Genomic DNA, 18,316 nt, shown 5'->3' with positions numbered 1-18,316 from the left:
TTCCAACGTTTTTTTTACATTTATTACGAACCAAAAAAAATCAATAACCCGGCGTACAGAAAAAGTAAAAGCTCTTTTTATAGAAGGGCAGGACAAACGAGCATAATATGAATGCACTTGACGTTAAGTGATCACCGCTACACCAGAGGAATTACAGCAGCGCTACCGGACTTTTGGAAAAGTATGTGTGATGCGTCAGACTAGAGGGAAAGCAATTTAAAAATTAAAATTCACAACAGAATTGGACGGAAAGATAATTTTGAATGTAAATTCGATACGGAACATGGAAATAAAATATCGTAATTCAATCCCTGAGAATATTCCTAAGAGCTTTAAAATAACGACGCCATTGAAAAGTCGGGCAATGGAGTCAATTGCAAAAGTAATTTATTCTATTTACTCCAGAGGATCTAAGAAATTGGTTTATAATATCGCAAGTGGCAATATTTCTGAGTGACACTTTATTAGGAGCCAGCGGTGTATCTAGCAATTTTATTGAAGTTTAAATTATTTTATGACGGGGAAATAGAATTACGCCCTGCGTTCGATAGACCTCCGGCAACATTAATGTTTCGTTATTTTGTATCGAGTGCTTTATTATTAGATCTTTTTAAACTAAAAAACATTATCTATATATTGTTTCTATAACGATATAAAGTCCACTCAGATTTTTAGTTACTGTCCATGTGTTTTTCTACTTTTGCGATGTGTGTTTTTTAACTAGTATTTTTTTGTGGGTCTACCAGTGGGAGGCTCCTTTACACAGGATGCCGGCTAGATTATGGGTACCACAAAGGCGCCTATTTCTGCAGTGAAGCAGTAATAAGCACACTGCAATGTGTGAGATTTTTTACCTATAAGATCGCGTAAAAGTTAATAGCGATTTGTTTGGCGTCAAAAAAGCGCCATCTAGTAACAGTAAAGGAAAACATCATAGTTAACTTTTATGCGATCGAATACATAAAAAAATCTCACACTTGGCACTTTGAAGGGCGCCGTAGCTATTGAAATTACTGGGAAAAAATGAGGCTTAATTAACATCTTATGTCTCTACGAGACCAGTGCAATTGAAGTGCCGCTCAGAATTTTTGGTTTTTCCAAGAATCCTGAGCGGCACTGCATTGTGATGGGCAGGGCGTATCCAATTACCATAAGCTGAACGTCCTTTTCATCTCATCTCTTATTCTCATACAAAAAAAATATTTCTTAATATTGATCACGGTCATAAAAGTACTTATAATTAAATGGCTCATTTTCTTCTTTAATTGTTTGTGTACAAAAATTATTTTAATAATTCTGCTGATCACAGATAAATAATATATAGAAATAGAAGAAATATTATTACAAATTTCAACTAAATAAAACGTCTTGAAGGTTGTTCACAACCTTTTTTCAACAGGTTTTCAAACCAAATTCATATTTTCCGTTTCATACACAGATATATACAGGCGAAGCTTTTACATTGTTTTATAAATATAACTTATTTAAACGTATAAAAATAAAATTATTACAGACATATCATTATAAATATTTAAACTGTAAGCGTTGAATTACTTGGTGGTTCTTCTCATAGAAACAGCCTTCCGTGCTGAGAGTAATTTATGTACATACATTAAGTCTGCTTGAATAAATATTATAATATTCATATCCTTATTGTCATAAAAAAAATTACCTATATATATTTAACAACATTTCCAAATTGCCAAATCATTTATACAATACTAGCTGATATCCATGACTTCGTCCGCGTAGATAAAGGGTTTTAAAAATAATAAGCAAGATTGGAATTGCAGATTATCTCACGTCCTATTCCAGTTCCGGTTCCCGTTTTCGCTCCCGTTCCCAACATATTATATGAGTCTTATTTCGAGGAAGATTGCTATGACAAAATAAACTTACTATTGGTATAGTTATAGTTCATTGACGTGAATTTCAAGTTTTCACAAATCTCGCGGGAAACATGTATTTTTAAGGGATAAAATGTAGCCATCTCCTTTCCAAAGCTCTAGTCTATTGCTGTACCAAATTTCAGGAGCGTTTTAGTAGCTCCGGCGTAAAAGCGTAATAAACAAACTTACATTCACATTTATAATATTGGTAGGGATTTTTACAAAGGTGCGATCATATTAATTCATAGATTATTAAATATTTTAGACCAATCATGTTTTTAAATACTCAGGTATTCCAGGTCTACATAAGTAGGCAAACAGAATATCGCTCCTAATGGTAGGTATTCTGTGCATTTGTTTTAAATTCGATTTCAAAAACTTTATATTATAAGTATAATTAAAAACATCATTATTTAAAAAGGAAATTGTACATAACTTTGAATTGGAAATATAATTCACTAATATTAATAACTTAAACGCTGGTGTTAACGAACACTAATAATTAAATTATTAAAACTTTCATAAGACATTGTTATTTTTTTATTAATACCCGTCTTTCGTATTTTAGTTTTCAAACCCGTACATTATGACAAGCAGCATTAATATTGAACGACTTGAGCGAATTATACTAATGTAACAATTTTGTCATTCGTAGATGTTGCCGACGGAATACGAAATTAGCTTTGTGAAATATTTGGGTTATCATGAGCGGCTATAAGGTGAGAGGAAAATATAGATTTTAATGGTCGAATTATACACGAAATTATTATAACAGCAATAGTGGGATGTTATGAGAATGAAAATAAGGATATAGATCCGCGCGAGTTCAGGATAATAACGCTTTTTAAAGTTAACGGGATCAAATTTAAATTCAAATATTTTTATCGAAAATAGGATATGATATCTACAACGCCCCGCTTTATCGCTTATGGTTCTTCCTGGTGCTAACATTATGGTTAGGATAGTTTCTAGACCTATAGAAAGTCAAAAACTACCACTCATTTGATAAAAGGTATGCCTCAGACCTCAGAAGAACGGGCTCAAGAAACTTCATCGAGAAAGAAAGAAAGAAAATTGATACTGTTATGGGTTGGCAAGTGAGAGATCCTGGTCCGGAGACGCTTGGCCAGCTACACAAAAAGAGTCGGATAACATTCCAAATATAAACCATTCGTACCAAACTCCAGAGCTTTTTGGTTTTTTGGTGAGAGGTGTAGTTTGAAACAAGCAAAGTAAGCTGTAAATCGTCTTAACTGGGATTACGCAATCCGGTTAAGTGTGAGTCGAACTTGTGGGACGTGAAGGGTTCTGTACGGTCGTACAAGATTAAACATTATATTATATAATTGTAAAGAATAATCTTAATACCTTTTGGAACAAAGACCTTAACATTATATGTCTGTCAAGGTGACGAGCGCACGCCAGTTGCTCAATATTAAAAAGTTTTTAAAAAATTCTGCCCGACATCGCTCTGTAATAGACAGGGGCTTGGGGCTTGTTATAAAAATAAAATTCAAATTTATATATTTTTATTCAAAACAGGATTTTAAATCACTTATTGAACTTCAAAAAACTATCACCCATTCGAAATAGTACCTAAGCCTCAAACCTAAGAAGAAACTCGCGGGCTTATCTTTTTTCCTTAATTTAGTTACAATACTTATATATAATATAGTATCGTACAATAAAACTGCCATGAATTTGTTTTTCTTATAAACGACCATTTACGAAGAAATCTCAAAGAAAACGATGCCATTTCATTCATATTCGGCTTAAAGTATAATTTTCCTCGAAATACCTAACAAACAATTTATAATATAATGCTGTTATCACATTTTAATCTTTAACTTACAAGCTATAACCTCAATTAGGTTAAACCCAGGAGATCACGTCAATCAAAAGTCGGATGGGAGATAAGAAGTGAGGTCTAGCCTTTATTGGTATATGCGTCATATTATATCGTACTAATATAATATGTCGTCCTATATAAAAAAAGGCTGAATCTATTGATACGGGTACTGGACAAATAATTTATTATTATTCGTACAGAAGTCGGACGAATAATTTTATTTTAGGCTGTTGCTATTCGTCCGGCAACTAGACGAATGAATTTAATTATTCGTCCGACTATCGGATTAGAGCGAAAAAAGACATCATTGAATGAAACTTGGGTTAAAATTTAGTATCCCGTAGCACGAATTATGAGGTAATAAATATTTAAATTGATAGAGTTATAGTCCACGATTATAATGCTACCACTCTAATAACAAGGTAATGCACTGTTCCAGAGAAAAAAGCATTATAACCTAACCACAAATTATGACATTTTTAAGTGTTGGACTTTTTATGGGGAGGAAAGAAAGGGAAACGCCTAGATTCGTTTCTGGTACTCGCCAATATAAAAAAATATATATATCATACACGCAACTTTACGCGCGATTGAAGTAAAACTTAATAATAATCAAGATACATAAATACATTTTAATGATATACATTAATTAAAGCCGTGTTACCAACTAAGCACCAAAAAGGATGTTAATTTATGCGATTCCTCTGGTGTTGTAAGAAGCAATTCGGTTACTATCAGAAGACATAAAAAGAAATTTTAATAATATATATTTGGATAAATTGAGCTCAAAGATGTGTCCAGAAATATACAATCACTATTATCAGTCACGAAAAAGGTTATACCATACTGGATGATGAGAAAAGGTTTCGATTAAAAAAATCTAAGTTTTTACTTGCATAAACATGTTAGATTGATGTAACATAAATATTATTATTGACTTTGACTTTGATTAAAAAAATAAAGTCAACAAGTGTGAGATAATCTACATACGGAGTCTGATAGACATGGCCATGAAATATCCTACTAATATCTTCCCTATCTTAGCGTTCGTCCATGCAGAATGGGATGTCGCTATGTCAACTTAATGGCTGACTGGCTTGCCCTGCATGTTGTACGACAACTCTCTCTGTTATCCCTACTTAAACATTTTATTGAGATAAAACTTTTAGCTGCGAATGCAACGGGCAACAACTAGTAATAAAATATTGTTGCTATACATTTGTCTATAATTTTCTTATTCGAACGTGATCGGCGTTTCTCACGTAACTTGCAGGCCAGTAATGTTGGTGAAAGAACCCCCCGAGTGACACCAAGCCCCTCAGGGTATCGTTTCCCATCTACTTTGCCTATAAGCCTATTGCAGTATAAGCTTGTGTAATCTATCAGGCTATTAACACTACTAAACACAAAATGGTCTTTTAAAAAAAAGAATTATCAAAATCAGTTCACCCAGTCCAAGGTTCTGAGGTAACAAACATAAAGAAAACATACCGACGAAATGAGAACCTCCTCCTTTTTTGAAGTTGGATAATAATACAATGAAGAAGCCTCGCATGCGAAAAAATCCGATATATTCCTTTGTGAGTTCCGAGTTAAGGTCGTGGATAATGTCAGTTAAATTGAAACTACCATTAGGGAAATGACATACAAGTATTGAAACTAGTTAGCTATGTGTACGAGTATAATATATCTACACCAGCGAGATGTGACCTATTTTACAGAAACGTGAACATGATTAAGGTAAAGCCGAAACTTTCAGGGTTTTATGTCAACTTGTGTAGCTCTTAAACTAACCATGCATTTATTCAATTAACATGCTGTTCAACATTAATTTAAGGAAAATTAAAGTTCTTTTTCATGTATTTATTATCTTTTAACCTTTACCTTATAAAGTCAAAGTCAAATAGACTTTATTCAATTAGGCTTAAACTAAGCGCTTTCGTATTTGAGGGTTTGATATATTACATATTTATTTATATATTCCCTATTACCTGCCTGCTTCCCTTGGTATATAAAATTATTATTTTGAAAATTTATTTAATTAAGCGTCATATTTCGGAAAACCATAATTATGCTAATGTTAAGTTAGCGGAAGTGTTAATTGCGGTAAGATTTGTCTTCAACCAATTGGCCAAGTGTTTCGTGAGGCGAGGCATCCTTAGGAGATGTTAACTCGCCGAACTCTGGAACGACAGAGAACTGCAGAGAATAATTTTTATAATCACAAAAAAATTCTAACTTAACGTAACTAAAATGCATGTGCTATATGTTCTTTTTTTATGAATAAAATGTCAAAACTAGCAAGCCGTTCACTAGATGGTGAGTGGATACGCCCTGCCCATTACAATGCAGTGCCGCTCAGGATTCTTGAAAAACACACAATTGTGAGCAACATTGCGCTCGGCACATTGAGACAAAATGTTGAGTCTCTTTAGCCAAAATGAAGGCAGAAAATGAAAATTCATTTTTATCATCGTAACTTTTCAGAAAATAATTATAATGACTGATAGAAGCGACAGATTCTTATATATATCATGTATTATTTAGTGGTAGTTATAGATTTTTTCTTAAATTGTCCTAATTAGTTGCTCTCAAAATATGTAAACGTGTGTAATTGTTTTATGGTAGTAAATCACTTGAACAAACCAAAAAAAAGACGAAAATAATCCAAAAAGGGCTATTTATTTGCCATTAAATTGGATACTGTATGAAGTGAACTTGCAATCTCAGTATCTCCTAAACAAATCTATCTATGGATGGCTATGAAATCCAGTGCAAAAAATTATATTAAAATATATACAAATTACTTATAATGTACTTATTATAGCAATTTACAATGAAGCCTGTATGTAGGTCTCAGAAACGTATATCTACAACCCTATCTACGTGTTGAGGGATACAACCTTATTATGCTTAAAACGAATACATATGGTTTGTGGGGGAAAATCCAGGAAACTGGGAAGAATTGGCTATTTGCTAACAGAAATCCAGTGCAAAACCTCCTTAAAATAGCCAATGTTTAATCGAGTATAGTAAGTTACAGGCGTTTTTAAATGGCTATCATTGACAATAACGCCTTAAAGCTAAAGTGTTGTAGTTAGAGTAATTACTAAATCAACATAGATACAATACGCTTCCCCTCGATACTAGGAGGTTATCTCGCCCCATGCAGTGAATTTGATTGCTTTCGCTTCAGTAGAACTTGCGTTGTTAGCTATTTGTTTAGTTCTAATATTAAATAGTTTGAGATCTGTTTCACAATCATTCAAGGCAGATTCTGTATGTTCAATTACTACTTGATATGTTTTCATTATGTTATTTTCCTTATTTCTCGATTTTAATTTGATTTATTCGAAAACTGTGAAACATATCTTGTGTGATATTGTGTCGAATATTGAATAGCCTTTATCTATTAATTGATATTTTTTATTCATCTGAATCAAAAAAATTATCTGTTTTCTAGCAAGAACATAAAAGTTCAATCTTTATTTGTAAAATATTTATTTCTGCTAGATTTGCGCAGAGTAATTTTTCATGAAAATTTTATAATTTTTGAAGAAAAATTAAGAAATAAGCTAGCATTATTTTTGTATACACAAGAGTATGTATTTAAATTTAAATGTTATCGAAAGGCATGATAACAATACTCAATGCCTCTGAATTCGTTAAAAAAATAAAGGGCTTATCTACGCTGAATATATTTTGCTACTTAACATTGCTCAATTATATCGATATAGAAATGTATTCTTATATTTTAATAAGTATTTTTCCCAAAATATTATAAATATGTTGTCACAGTTATTTCTGAGAGAAAAAGTTATCTGTAAAGTTGAAATAGTTTACAACTGATAGTAAATAGCATAAAACGCTAACGATCCTACAGGATGCTCAGTTCAATAATCTCCATGCCGTGGAGATTTCATTTGGATGGTGTGGATTTATAAGGTTTTTATTGACTTCGAAAAAAATATTAAATAAAAAATAACGCTTTATGATTTTCGTATTGGTAATATAAATACACTAATATAGTAATGATGTGTTTTAGAACTAATCTAATGGGTCGCGCAGATCAGGTTGACAGTATTCCACAGGTAATGCTGTATGGAGTGCTAAATTATACTCTGCTATTACCTACTATAAGTGCTATGTAACGCATAAAACGTACGATTTTTCTACACTACGAGCTATTTTTTCACCGGGACACCATGGTGACGCAATCAGTCCGCTATCAAGAAATATATACAGTTCCATAGGGAGTTACATAAATAAATAAAAAATTATTAATAAGATAAATCATTGGCTAACTTGTCTTGCTTATGATGAAGTGGAACATTCTTCTGATCAGACTGACATGACAAGCACACGCATTCAATAGATGGACCCCCTAAAGCTCCAAACTCAAACCCACATGCATACACTCACTCACACACACACACACGCACAGTTTTCAGACTTGTTTTCATTGTGCGATAATTGTAAAATTTGATTTTTAATCATTTCGGTTTATTTCTATATTGTTTATTAAAATTTATGTATCTGCTAGGAAGTTGCGAGATATTCCTAATACAAGTGTCCTAAGACAACTTACTGGGAAGTCTCAACCACTAAAAATGTATATGTAATCTTGGAAATAAACGAAATTTATTATTATTAGTTACTCACCTGGTGTCCAAATTTGGTGGCGCGGCCAGGTCGGACGCGTATACTCTGGTGTCTGTATGGTGTCTAGTTTGGAAGCTTACGGACGTGGTGCTCCGGTGAAATATAGCCCTACAAGTGTAACTGTCAATCTGGGATAAGCGACGTTATAATAACTGTGAGAGAGACGATTTTGGCTAGACAAACGTTACAGAATAGAGCAATACAAAATAAATTAACAATCGTAGATAGCTTAAGCTGGTTAAAAAAATAGTTAGAAACCTAACATTGTGTTTGACAATAATCCTATAAAACAATATATTATAAAACCATTATTGCAGGTTGTTCGAAGAAAACCAGGAACTTCTGAATATGTTTGAGAAGTTTCGCCAATGCAGGACGAAGGAAGAGCAAATTAACTCGATGGAGTTAGCGGAACATGCGAACAATGTCATGAACACTTTGGACGAGGGCATCAAGACGTTGGATGATTTAGATAATTTTTTTGAGTACTTACACCAAGTGGGTGCTAGCCATAGACGGATACCTGGCTTTAAAGTCGAGTATTTTTGGGTAAGAAGAAATTATACTACATTTACAAATATATGCTTCTGTGAATTGATGGATAAGAAAGTGTGTAATATGCTATATTATATACAGGATGTCCCAAAATTCAATGTCAAGCTGTCAAGCAGGAGCCCCTGTCAAAGTCGAGATATTTTAAAATATGGAATTCATTGTTGTTTAAGTCATTGCAAAACGTGTTATTTCTAGGAAAATTTGGGGCGATTGTGTTATTTTTTTATTATTATGATCAAATACATGTTATTAAGGGTTATGGCGACATGTTTCAAATGGACAAAAATAACCAATATTAACCACAATCACCAAAAAAAATATTAAAAAAATGGAATCTGCTTTTTCTGACTTTTCTGGTGATGTTTACCATCTGCCCTATCGTCCATCTAACGGCTTGACGTTGAATTTTGGGACACTCTGTATATAGCGACTTATTTTTATCTTACAACGTAGTCCTCTCAATATAAATGATCATACCATAGGAAGTAAATGAAAGTTATATAAAATTAAAATAATCATAAAAATGGTGAAAAGTTATTTATAAGTAGCTTATAATAGCGCAATAAACAAAAAAGTATGTATAGAACGTCATTGGCAATATAGGATAAAGTATTATTTAGTACCCCTAGGGAGCATTTAAAAACTATTGCAGAATTTATAATTTTTTTATTGTTTAATTTCATCATAAATTGAATATATATATATATATATATATTATATAGTAGGAAAATATTTTGGTAATGTTAATGAACGAAGATTTTACAAAAAAATACAGTAATATTTAATCAAACTTTTATAGAACTAAAATCTACATCAATATCAAGCTTGTCTAGGATCAATAATAATTTTACTGTAAGTATTAAAGCTAATACAAAAATAAGGCCACATTTCCAGCATCTGTGAAAACGTGATAAGATTTAGGCATTCGCAGCTGATGAGAACCCAAAAGAAAACTGTTATTCGTTCCACAAATAACTCTATAAAGATTAAACCAAATATCACGCAGTCACGTATGCAATAACATCGTGATGTATTATTTGAAAAATGTTCACGTAGCGTGTCGATATTTCTTTTATCTGATGGCTATATGATTACAACTTCGTTTTTATTACAAATCCGTTCTTAGCTGACCTCTACTCGGCGAAAGGAATATTCCTACCAAATTACAAGTCTCTACGCCTTATGGTTCCAGAGATATCGTGATGAGTCAATATAATGGTGGAAATCTCTTATACCTAGTCTTGCTATAAATACTGAAACAAAAAAAATATCAATTGCAAATAACAATTATTACTTCTACAGTGTGTTAGTTTAATACATAAATATAAAACAATTTAAAATATAAAAAGCTTATTCGAAGTGGTCTCCATTGGCTGCAATACAGTCCTTTAAACGTTAAAAGAGGCCAGTTATCAATAGAAACACGCACTTTTACGGATTTTTTAGGGACTCCAAATTATCATGGCGTTTACAGCAAGCAGTACTCTTTAAAACTGACCATCAATCATAATCCAGCGGATTAAGATCGGGACTAGACGACGGCCAGTCTTCAGCTCTGATGAAGTCCGAAACGTTCGTTTCCAACCAAGACTGCGTAGATCGAGCTTTATAACCTGGCGCGGAGTTTTGCTGGAAGGACCATTCTTGGTTATTAAACATGTTGTTGTTAAGAGGCTTCGCTACCTTCTCAAGAATGGTATATTGATACATTTGGGCCAATGTTTTGATACCTTTTTTAGAAAAGTATGGCTCAGTCACTCCTTGTGTCGGATAGTGCCCATTTTGCACTCTGTAGACTTATTAGGAAGCTTCTTAATAGAGCTTTGAGTATAAATACGGTCATTTGGTTTGTTTAAATGTGGCTCAATTGTAAAAAAAATCTCATCCGTAAGCAAATTTTTTCTGTGACCTCCCTTTGCGTACCGCTTCAGTAGTTGTTTCGATTTTATCACCCTATTCTTTTTTAAATTATCAGTTAAGAAATGACCAGTACGTCTCTTATAGGTTGCAACTCCAAAGTCATCTTTAAAAATACACGACATGGTTCTAGGTGCTATCTCCATCTCCCGAAATAAAATCTTTTGCTTTCAGACAGGATTTCTTAGAATTCTTTCCGTTACTGTTTTGACTACCTTTTTCGTACGAACACTACGTGGACGACCAGATCTTTTTCTATCACAAACCCGGTACACAAACATTTTACTAATACCAAGCGTATGGAGAGTTTAAAAAAATTGCATTTGGCTCCATACTTACTTTGTGTAATACAATCACAGCGATTCGGTTCTCTTTATCACCCCACTCTATTTTAATATTGTACAATATATTGGCGCCAAAATGAGAAAACCCAATGAATAATCATATAAAAATGACAGATTCCAAATTCAAATATTTTGTTTATTTTTAATTGTAAGAGTATTTATGGCCAGACTAATTATATAGATAAGGCTGGTACCATCACTCCCCGTTTATTAATTTAAATTAAGTTGATTTAATAAATAATAAATTTTAATCCTCTACGGCTTTAATTGAAATTAAAATAAAGGATTGAATCATTTTAAAAGCTACTTCTTTTTTCGAATTCATTAATGTCGGCAACGCTTTTATGATTCCTCTGGTGTTACAAGAATATATATACGGATCTATATATTCTTGCAAGTATGATCATTTTTCGAGCTCAATCAAAAAAAAAATTTTTTTTGTTAGTATGTATTTTTGTTATAAGTTACCTAAAAAACTACATGACAAATTTTAATATTCTTTCATAAGTAGAATAGCAAATTACCATTGAAATATAAACTATTTATTATATTAAAAAAAAATATTATGTAAATTGTAGTCATGTTTTTAAATAAGTAAACATCTTAGCTGTGTTTGGGTTACAATACTTTGCGATTTAAGTAAGCAAGGCGTTTCATTTATTACTTCATATATTATCAGTTTTTTTTTTTTCAGAATTCAATCTATATAAACTTAAAAAATACTTATACGATTTTGAAAATTTTTTCACTAATCGAGAGCTACCAACATCTCTTTTATTAAAACGAATCTAGATCCCGTCATAATATACAAGTCATTATTGCTGCGAAACACGTAGAAAATTATTTTCTTTTGACTACTCAAACAAAGCGTGGATGCTGGCCACTTAAAGAAGTGTCAGTGTATGATAAAATATTACCGAAGTACCTGACGAAGATTAATAGTATTTTATTTGTAAGGTTATATATTCAGTAATCTATAACACGGGCCTATGTGCTATATAACGTCGGGTTTTCCCACATACATATTTCTGTACTGTGAAATTTATAATGATTTGTACAGTTCATAATTAGCATCGCGTTCCGTTGTACGTGTGTCATTTGTATTACTACAAAATTAAATTATTATATTATATTAGTGTATTAAAAACCTTAATAAAATAGTCAAACTAGTCAAACAATTGGAAATACTTTTTCCGAATTGTGATTAATTCTATTATTATTATTATTTCAAATTACGAGGTCCTAAAATCGCTCTTAATGGGTATACCCCTAAAACGCGTTTTGATATAATGCGGAACCACTTATTTAATAAATTTTTAAGAAGCATTTATTGTTAGTAAAACTTTTGTGAAAGAAAAAAAAAACCCTTTTTTTATCAATCAAATATAGCTTAAAACATAAATTAAAAGAGCACTCACCTACGTACATGTTCATAAAATATAAATTGTACAAACAACGTAAAATAATAACCACAGCCTAGCGAAACTCTCTAAGAAAAAAGCGATTCACTCGATTGTATGAAACGTGCAGTCATTGATAAATTGACAGATGACGGCTAAAAAAAACGCAGATAGCCGAAATCCACTACGTTTTAAGCAACTGTTCGCTTTCAAACTTACCCGGATTATACCCCGTCGCCAGTCACTATACTGTAATTACTACCACTTCAAACCTCTGTCAAATCACTGCACGTTTCATGATAAACTAAATTTCAATTTTTACTTAGGCACTCCCATCTCTTATTACTTAGTACATCCTCTTTGAATAACCATAAGATAAATTTACGTATCTGAAAAAATCATGATTCAATCTCTTTTCCGTTCGCAAAGTCACGTTTGACTTTGTATGAGCAGTGACGTCCATTTGCATGGTATTGTACTGTGAGAAACACTGTTTACATAAGCACCTTTGTGACTTAAATATTCTTTGTTTCAGAAAATTGAGGCGCCGTTTCTTGCAGCGGTCGAGGCAACGCTCGGAGATCGCTACACTCCAAACGTTGAAAACATATATAAAATAACTATTAAATTCATTTTACAGACGCTTATTGATGGGTATGAAAAGACGTCGAAGCCTGAAGTTACGACGTGAAATGAACGAAGGCTTTTTGATCTCGAGATGAAGTGTCAATTTCAGAATTCAATTCTAGTTAAGGTCTACTATTACGTTTGGTACTACTTTAGTTTACTGGATAACGTTTATTTAAACAAATTATTGTATTAATTTATCTTAACTATATTACTGATGTTTACTATAGTTCGATAATTTTTAAATATTATGTTTTCCTCCACGTACTACAAAGCTGTGGAATGAGCTTCCTTTTGCGCTGTTTGCGGTGCAATACGACATGGGTACCTTCTAAAAAAGCGTGTACACTTTCCTTGAAGGCCGGCAACGCTCCTATGATTCCTCTGGCGTTGCAAGGGAAAGTAAAGAGAAGAAATTTTCCATAAATAAATCGTGATTCCAAACGACTTGATCACAAGGTGTTAGAATTGAGTTATGAATTCGGTCACCCCATGATCATAACGTTTGCAAAAATGTTAAAATATCGGGAAACTCCACAATCGTCGAATTATGTTGAAAACCTTTCAAACTTAAACTAAGTATTTTGTGCGTTGTATTGAGCTAATTAAGGCGTTGAAAGTTCAACCCATACATTAAGCCATCACAAACATCACACTAAATTGATTTTAGTTAACCTAGTCATTCATCACAATGCTGTACTCACAAATATTAGTTCGTTTATATAATTTTAATTGAAAATCAAATGTCTTATATCTTAGATTAAAGATTGGTCTCCGCTGCGCTCCAACTAGATGGAAGTGGGCGTACTCGAGCCAGTCTCGAACAATGCGTGACGATGACGTACCCGTGCTCTGTTAAACTTTGCTAATAATTAAAAGTAAAATGCCGGCTTGCGTAGTAAAACTTTTTAAAAATAATAGTACAAGAAATAAGAAAGACACTGGGATTACATATTATCATCAATAAGTATTTTGTATTTTATTAATTTTAATGTAATCAATGTCACACATTGTTCGAGACTGGCTTGACTCGTACTGGAGCCAGTATTAGTTGCCGTATTTTGCGATTACGCCTGCAGTATCTATTTAGAGCGCAGCGGAGACCAATCCTTGATATATGATTATTATTATTTATTTGCCATTGCAACACAATTTTTATTTTTAGGTTTCTTTCCTTCTTCATAACTTTAAACAACTAACAATGCTCAGTGAGAGCATCTTTCTTTTCTGATGATAATTTTGTGTATAATAATTGAAATATACTAACATATAATTTCAGTTACATAATATATGGAAAATATAAATGTTATTGTATAGTAATAGTACCACGATGAGTATTCTAGCGTGAATCATTAGTAAATGTCTATTTTGATGTAACTTTTAGCTTTAAGTGTATGAGATAATATTATACAGATTAAATATTTAAATAAATCTTTGTTCAAGTATCATTATTGAGCTCTATCTGGGTGACAATGACAGACGTATTTTCTTCTAACCTGGTGTGTGTTAAACTTAATATGTGTTATTAATAAAAGCGAAGTAAAGTTATTCCAAGTTTAAAACTTTTTGTCTTTATCTTACTTACCTTTTTCACAACAGAATTTATTGAAGAAGGCGGTACTTTGCGGAAATCTATAATTATCCAAATGATTTGAGTTTTCTTTCATCCAACGTTTTGATGAGATTTGAGGCATCCTCAGGACGTGTTGACTCGCCAAAATCTGGCTCGCAAAAATATGTCTCGTGCCAGATTTTGGCGAGTCAACACGTCCTGCGGATGCCTCTTGTAGGGCGAAACACGTGTTGAATTGTTTAACAAATATTTATACAAATATTGGCGGTATTAACACTAAGGAAAACTCAAATCATTTGGTCAACAGAATTTCATGACAGGGAGAAGTAATTTTAAGCTTGGAGCAACTTTTCATTGCGTTTATTAAAGCGGCAGAATATATTTTGTCCTTAAAATTAGATTAAAATTAAACGAAATGAGTTGATTGTCGTTGACTGGAGTCGCTCTTCGTTGTATGCGGTCAAATGGAAGAAGCTGGTACTGGTAAAAGTCCATGCAGAGCTGCGTAAGCTGACAGTACAACATGTGAGGCCAATTTGGCCTTTTCTTGCAAGTGACGGAATATATCGACGCTACATACTGGCTGTACCGGTAGAGGACTGATCTCGAATCGATGGGATACGGTTTTTACTGGTGAACGACAAACTTGTGTCTTGTTAGGGTTGAAATGGTCAAAATTTTTCCAACCCCATTCCGTGAATACATAACATAGTCTCGATTTCAGACACAAGATTCTTTCTGGCTATCGTTAGCGCTATCCAGACAGATGTCAGTACCGCTGGTGTAAGAGGCATACCCTGTATACATAATTGATATTATATAGAAGAAATAGTGCAGGGGATAGCACGCACCCTTGCGGGAACCAGCGTATACAGATTTTTGTCGGAGACTGCACCGTCGAAAACAACCTGAATGCTGATTTACTCAAAGGTTAATAGAAGATGTACCTAGTTGCTAATGTAATTATTTTAAAGATTGATAAACATTTAAAGAGAACCTATAATCTGTAGGAAGTGTGTGTTTATGGATCAATTGTTAAGTTCATTCAATCGAAGTCTATCATTAATATTAGAATCGAATACAAATCTATGGTGTGATCTGTTCTATAATGACATGCTCTATAGTCTATATGAAAGTTTGCATGTTTGACCGTGTAAATATTAGGTATTTTTTCCGTTAATATTGAATGTCATTTTAATAAATCTTACAATGTTTTGTATATAAAATTGTCTATTATTTTAATAAAACTTATCATTATTTTCTGATAATGTATTTTAATATAAACTATTATATAAGATTCATAAGTCCTTAATTAATTTTAATGGATAAATGATTTTTTACCTTCCAGTTAAAACAACCTTAAACGGCCATCCGAGTTTTCAGGCTTAAGGTACCATCTGAGAGTGAAGTTTCTTAAATTTAACCAAACTTTAAGACAATTACAACTTTACAACAACAGACACTCACCAATATCAAATAAATCTTAGTTAGATTATTTGTAACATAAATTTGACAGAGTGACAGACAGACATTGGAGTCATAGTAATAGTGCTCGCGTTGGATATCCTATTGAAACGGAGGCCTAATAAGGTCAAGGAAGTGTCTGACTGTGTATTTTTCAATTAAAAATTATTAATAAAATGTAGGAATGTTCAACTAGTCAGCATTTACAAAATAGTTTCTGTATTGAAACAAAATTGAATCAAGGCCAATTATATAGTCCAGTGATGACTTGTCACCAACAATATATGAAACCTTTCAGTATTGTATAGTTCCCTAAAATGATTATAAACAAAACTTGCATAGACTGAAGCAAAACTTTGGCTTCGGAGCCGAGTGAATGCCGTTAAGAATTAAAAGAAGGATTCATACTGCCATTGGTATGATACCCAAAGGCTCTGCTACTGCTAATTTTATCCTTTTCTAAGTTGTGCATTATAATTATAATTATAGCATTACAGAATTTCTTGTAACCTTTCATATTGTGTCCAGTCCTAACTAAAGCTTTTTATACACTTTATATATACCTTGTAAGTAAACCTTTTAACATGATTTTCATCTCCTACATGACGACCGATTTATTAGAAAACTTGCGCAACCATCAAGGGCCGTTGACCATATAAAATTTTCAGAACTTTATCCTTATATCCCATCCAGGATCACTAGGATAATCGCTTATCAGCCAGAAATGTAGTAAATATATTGTTTACACATACGACACTCTGTTACAGTATACTTTTGATGCTGTTCTAAGACTCAAAGGAAAAAAGTCAGATAGAAATTATATTTAACTGGAAAACTCGCTTTTATAGCGCAAGGAAACCAAAAAAACTATTTTTTTTAAAGGAGAGTTCGTTCTATAGCGATATATCGTCCAATAAGAATTGTTTTTTTTTTAATAAACTAGTGGACTCTATGATCGCTATTCGCTATAGTGTATACTATGTACTTCAGCTTGATATTAAAGCGAGTAGTTTTTTAGTTCTTCAAACCATCGGTTATTATTTCTAACGAGCGTAAAGTTAACAAAATGGTATCTTTATAACTATTTGTAAGAACAACATATTATTATAGATATCTATATTATATCGTTGTAATGATGTTAGTGTCCCTATAGACATAGTACTGTGTATTTATCATACTTAAGGGATGGATGTTTATATCATATTATGTTAAGTTCTACAATCAGTGTATTAAATGTTATTTTATTGATAATAAATATTATTTAAAACTGTTGTGTTCATTTCTTAATTTTAATAAAAAAAAGCTTTATATTTAACTGCTAGTTATTAATATATATAATTTTTATATGCTTTTAAACAGGCAACAGACAACCTTTTATGCATCTCGAATTTTTTTCAAATCTTCTGTCGAAAGCACTGCAATATTTCTCGGTGTGTTATATTGTTATTACAAACAGCTCTATGATCATCATCATCAGCCGGAGGACGTCCACTGCCTGTCAAAGGCCTCCCCCAAAGATCTCCACGACGATCGGTCCTGCGCTGCCTTATCAACGTATCCCGGCGATGTTGACCAGATCGTCGGTCCATCTTGTGGGGAGCCTACCAACACTGTGTCTTCCGGTACTTGCTCGCTATTAGAGGACCATTCTGCCCCATCGGCCATCGGTCTGCAATAATTTGGGCTATGTCGGTGACTTTGATTCTCCTGCGGATGTCAGGAGACAGCCCTATAAGAACATCGATTTATACGCGACATGAAGTTGGCCGCGAGTAATTGTCCAATTCTATGCTGTCTACGATATACATGATGTATAATACAGCAAAATTAAAACTGTACGCTTAGCTGGAATTCGACCACAATCCCGCGCAGCGCTCCTCGCCTCGAAGCTCTAGCCATAGCGACAGCATGTTATCATTTTCGGAAATATATTTTTAATATTCAGAAATATTTTATGCGTCTCGATAGAGTTTCTTGCTGTTAGAGCGCTTCCGCACTACGTCCGAACCGAATCCGATCTGTATCCGTGAAAAACG

The 18,316-nt window shown here is 32.9% G+C and overlaps 1 protein-coding gene across 2 annotated transcripts in view; it reads left to right on the top strand.

Annotated features, from left to right (window-relative positions):
* Nucleotides 1-17,551, top strand: part of LOC126966758 (neuroglobin-like) — a 108,381-nt gene extending 90,830 nt beyond the window's left edge. For both annotated transcript variants that reach the window (XM_050811039.1, XM_050811040.1), the window contains exons 3-4: nt 8,718-8,949; nt 13,152-17,551. In XM_050811039.1, the coding sequence (XP_050666996.1) occupies nt 8,718-8,949; nt 13,152-13,307 (388 nt within the window). In that variant the 3' untranslated portion in view covers nt 13,308-17,551. The remainder of the gene's footprint in view (nt 1-8,717; nt 8,950-13,151) is intronic.
* The last annotated feature ends 765 nt before the right edge of the window (nt 17,552-18,316 follow it).

The sequence above is a fragment of the Leptidea sinapis genome, chromosome 11, assembly GCF_905404315.1.
Source record: "Leptidea sinapis chromosome 11, ilLepSina1.1, whole genome shotgun sequence".
NCBI lineage: Eukaryota > Metazoa > Arthropoda > Insecta > Lepidoptera > Pieridae > Leptidea > Leptidea sinapis.
This window is presented reverse-complemented; position numbering and strand designations above follow the sequence as displayed.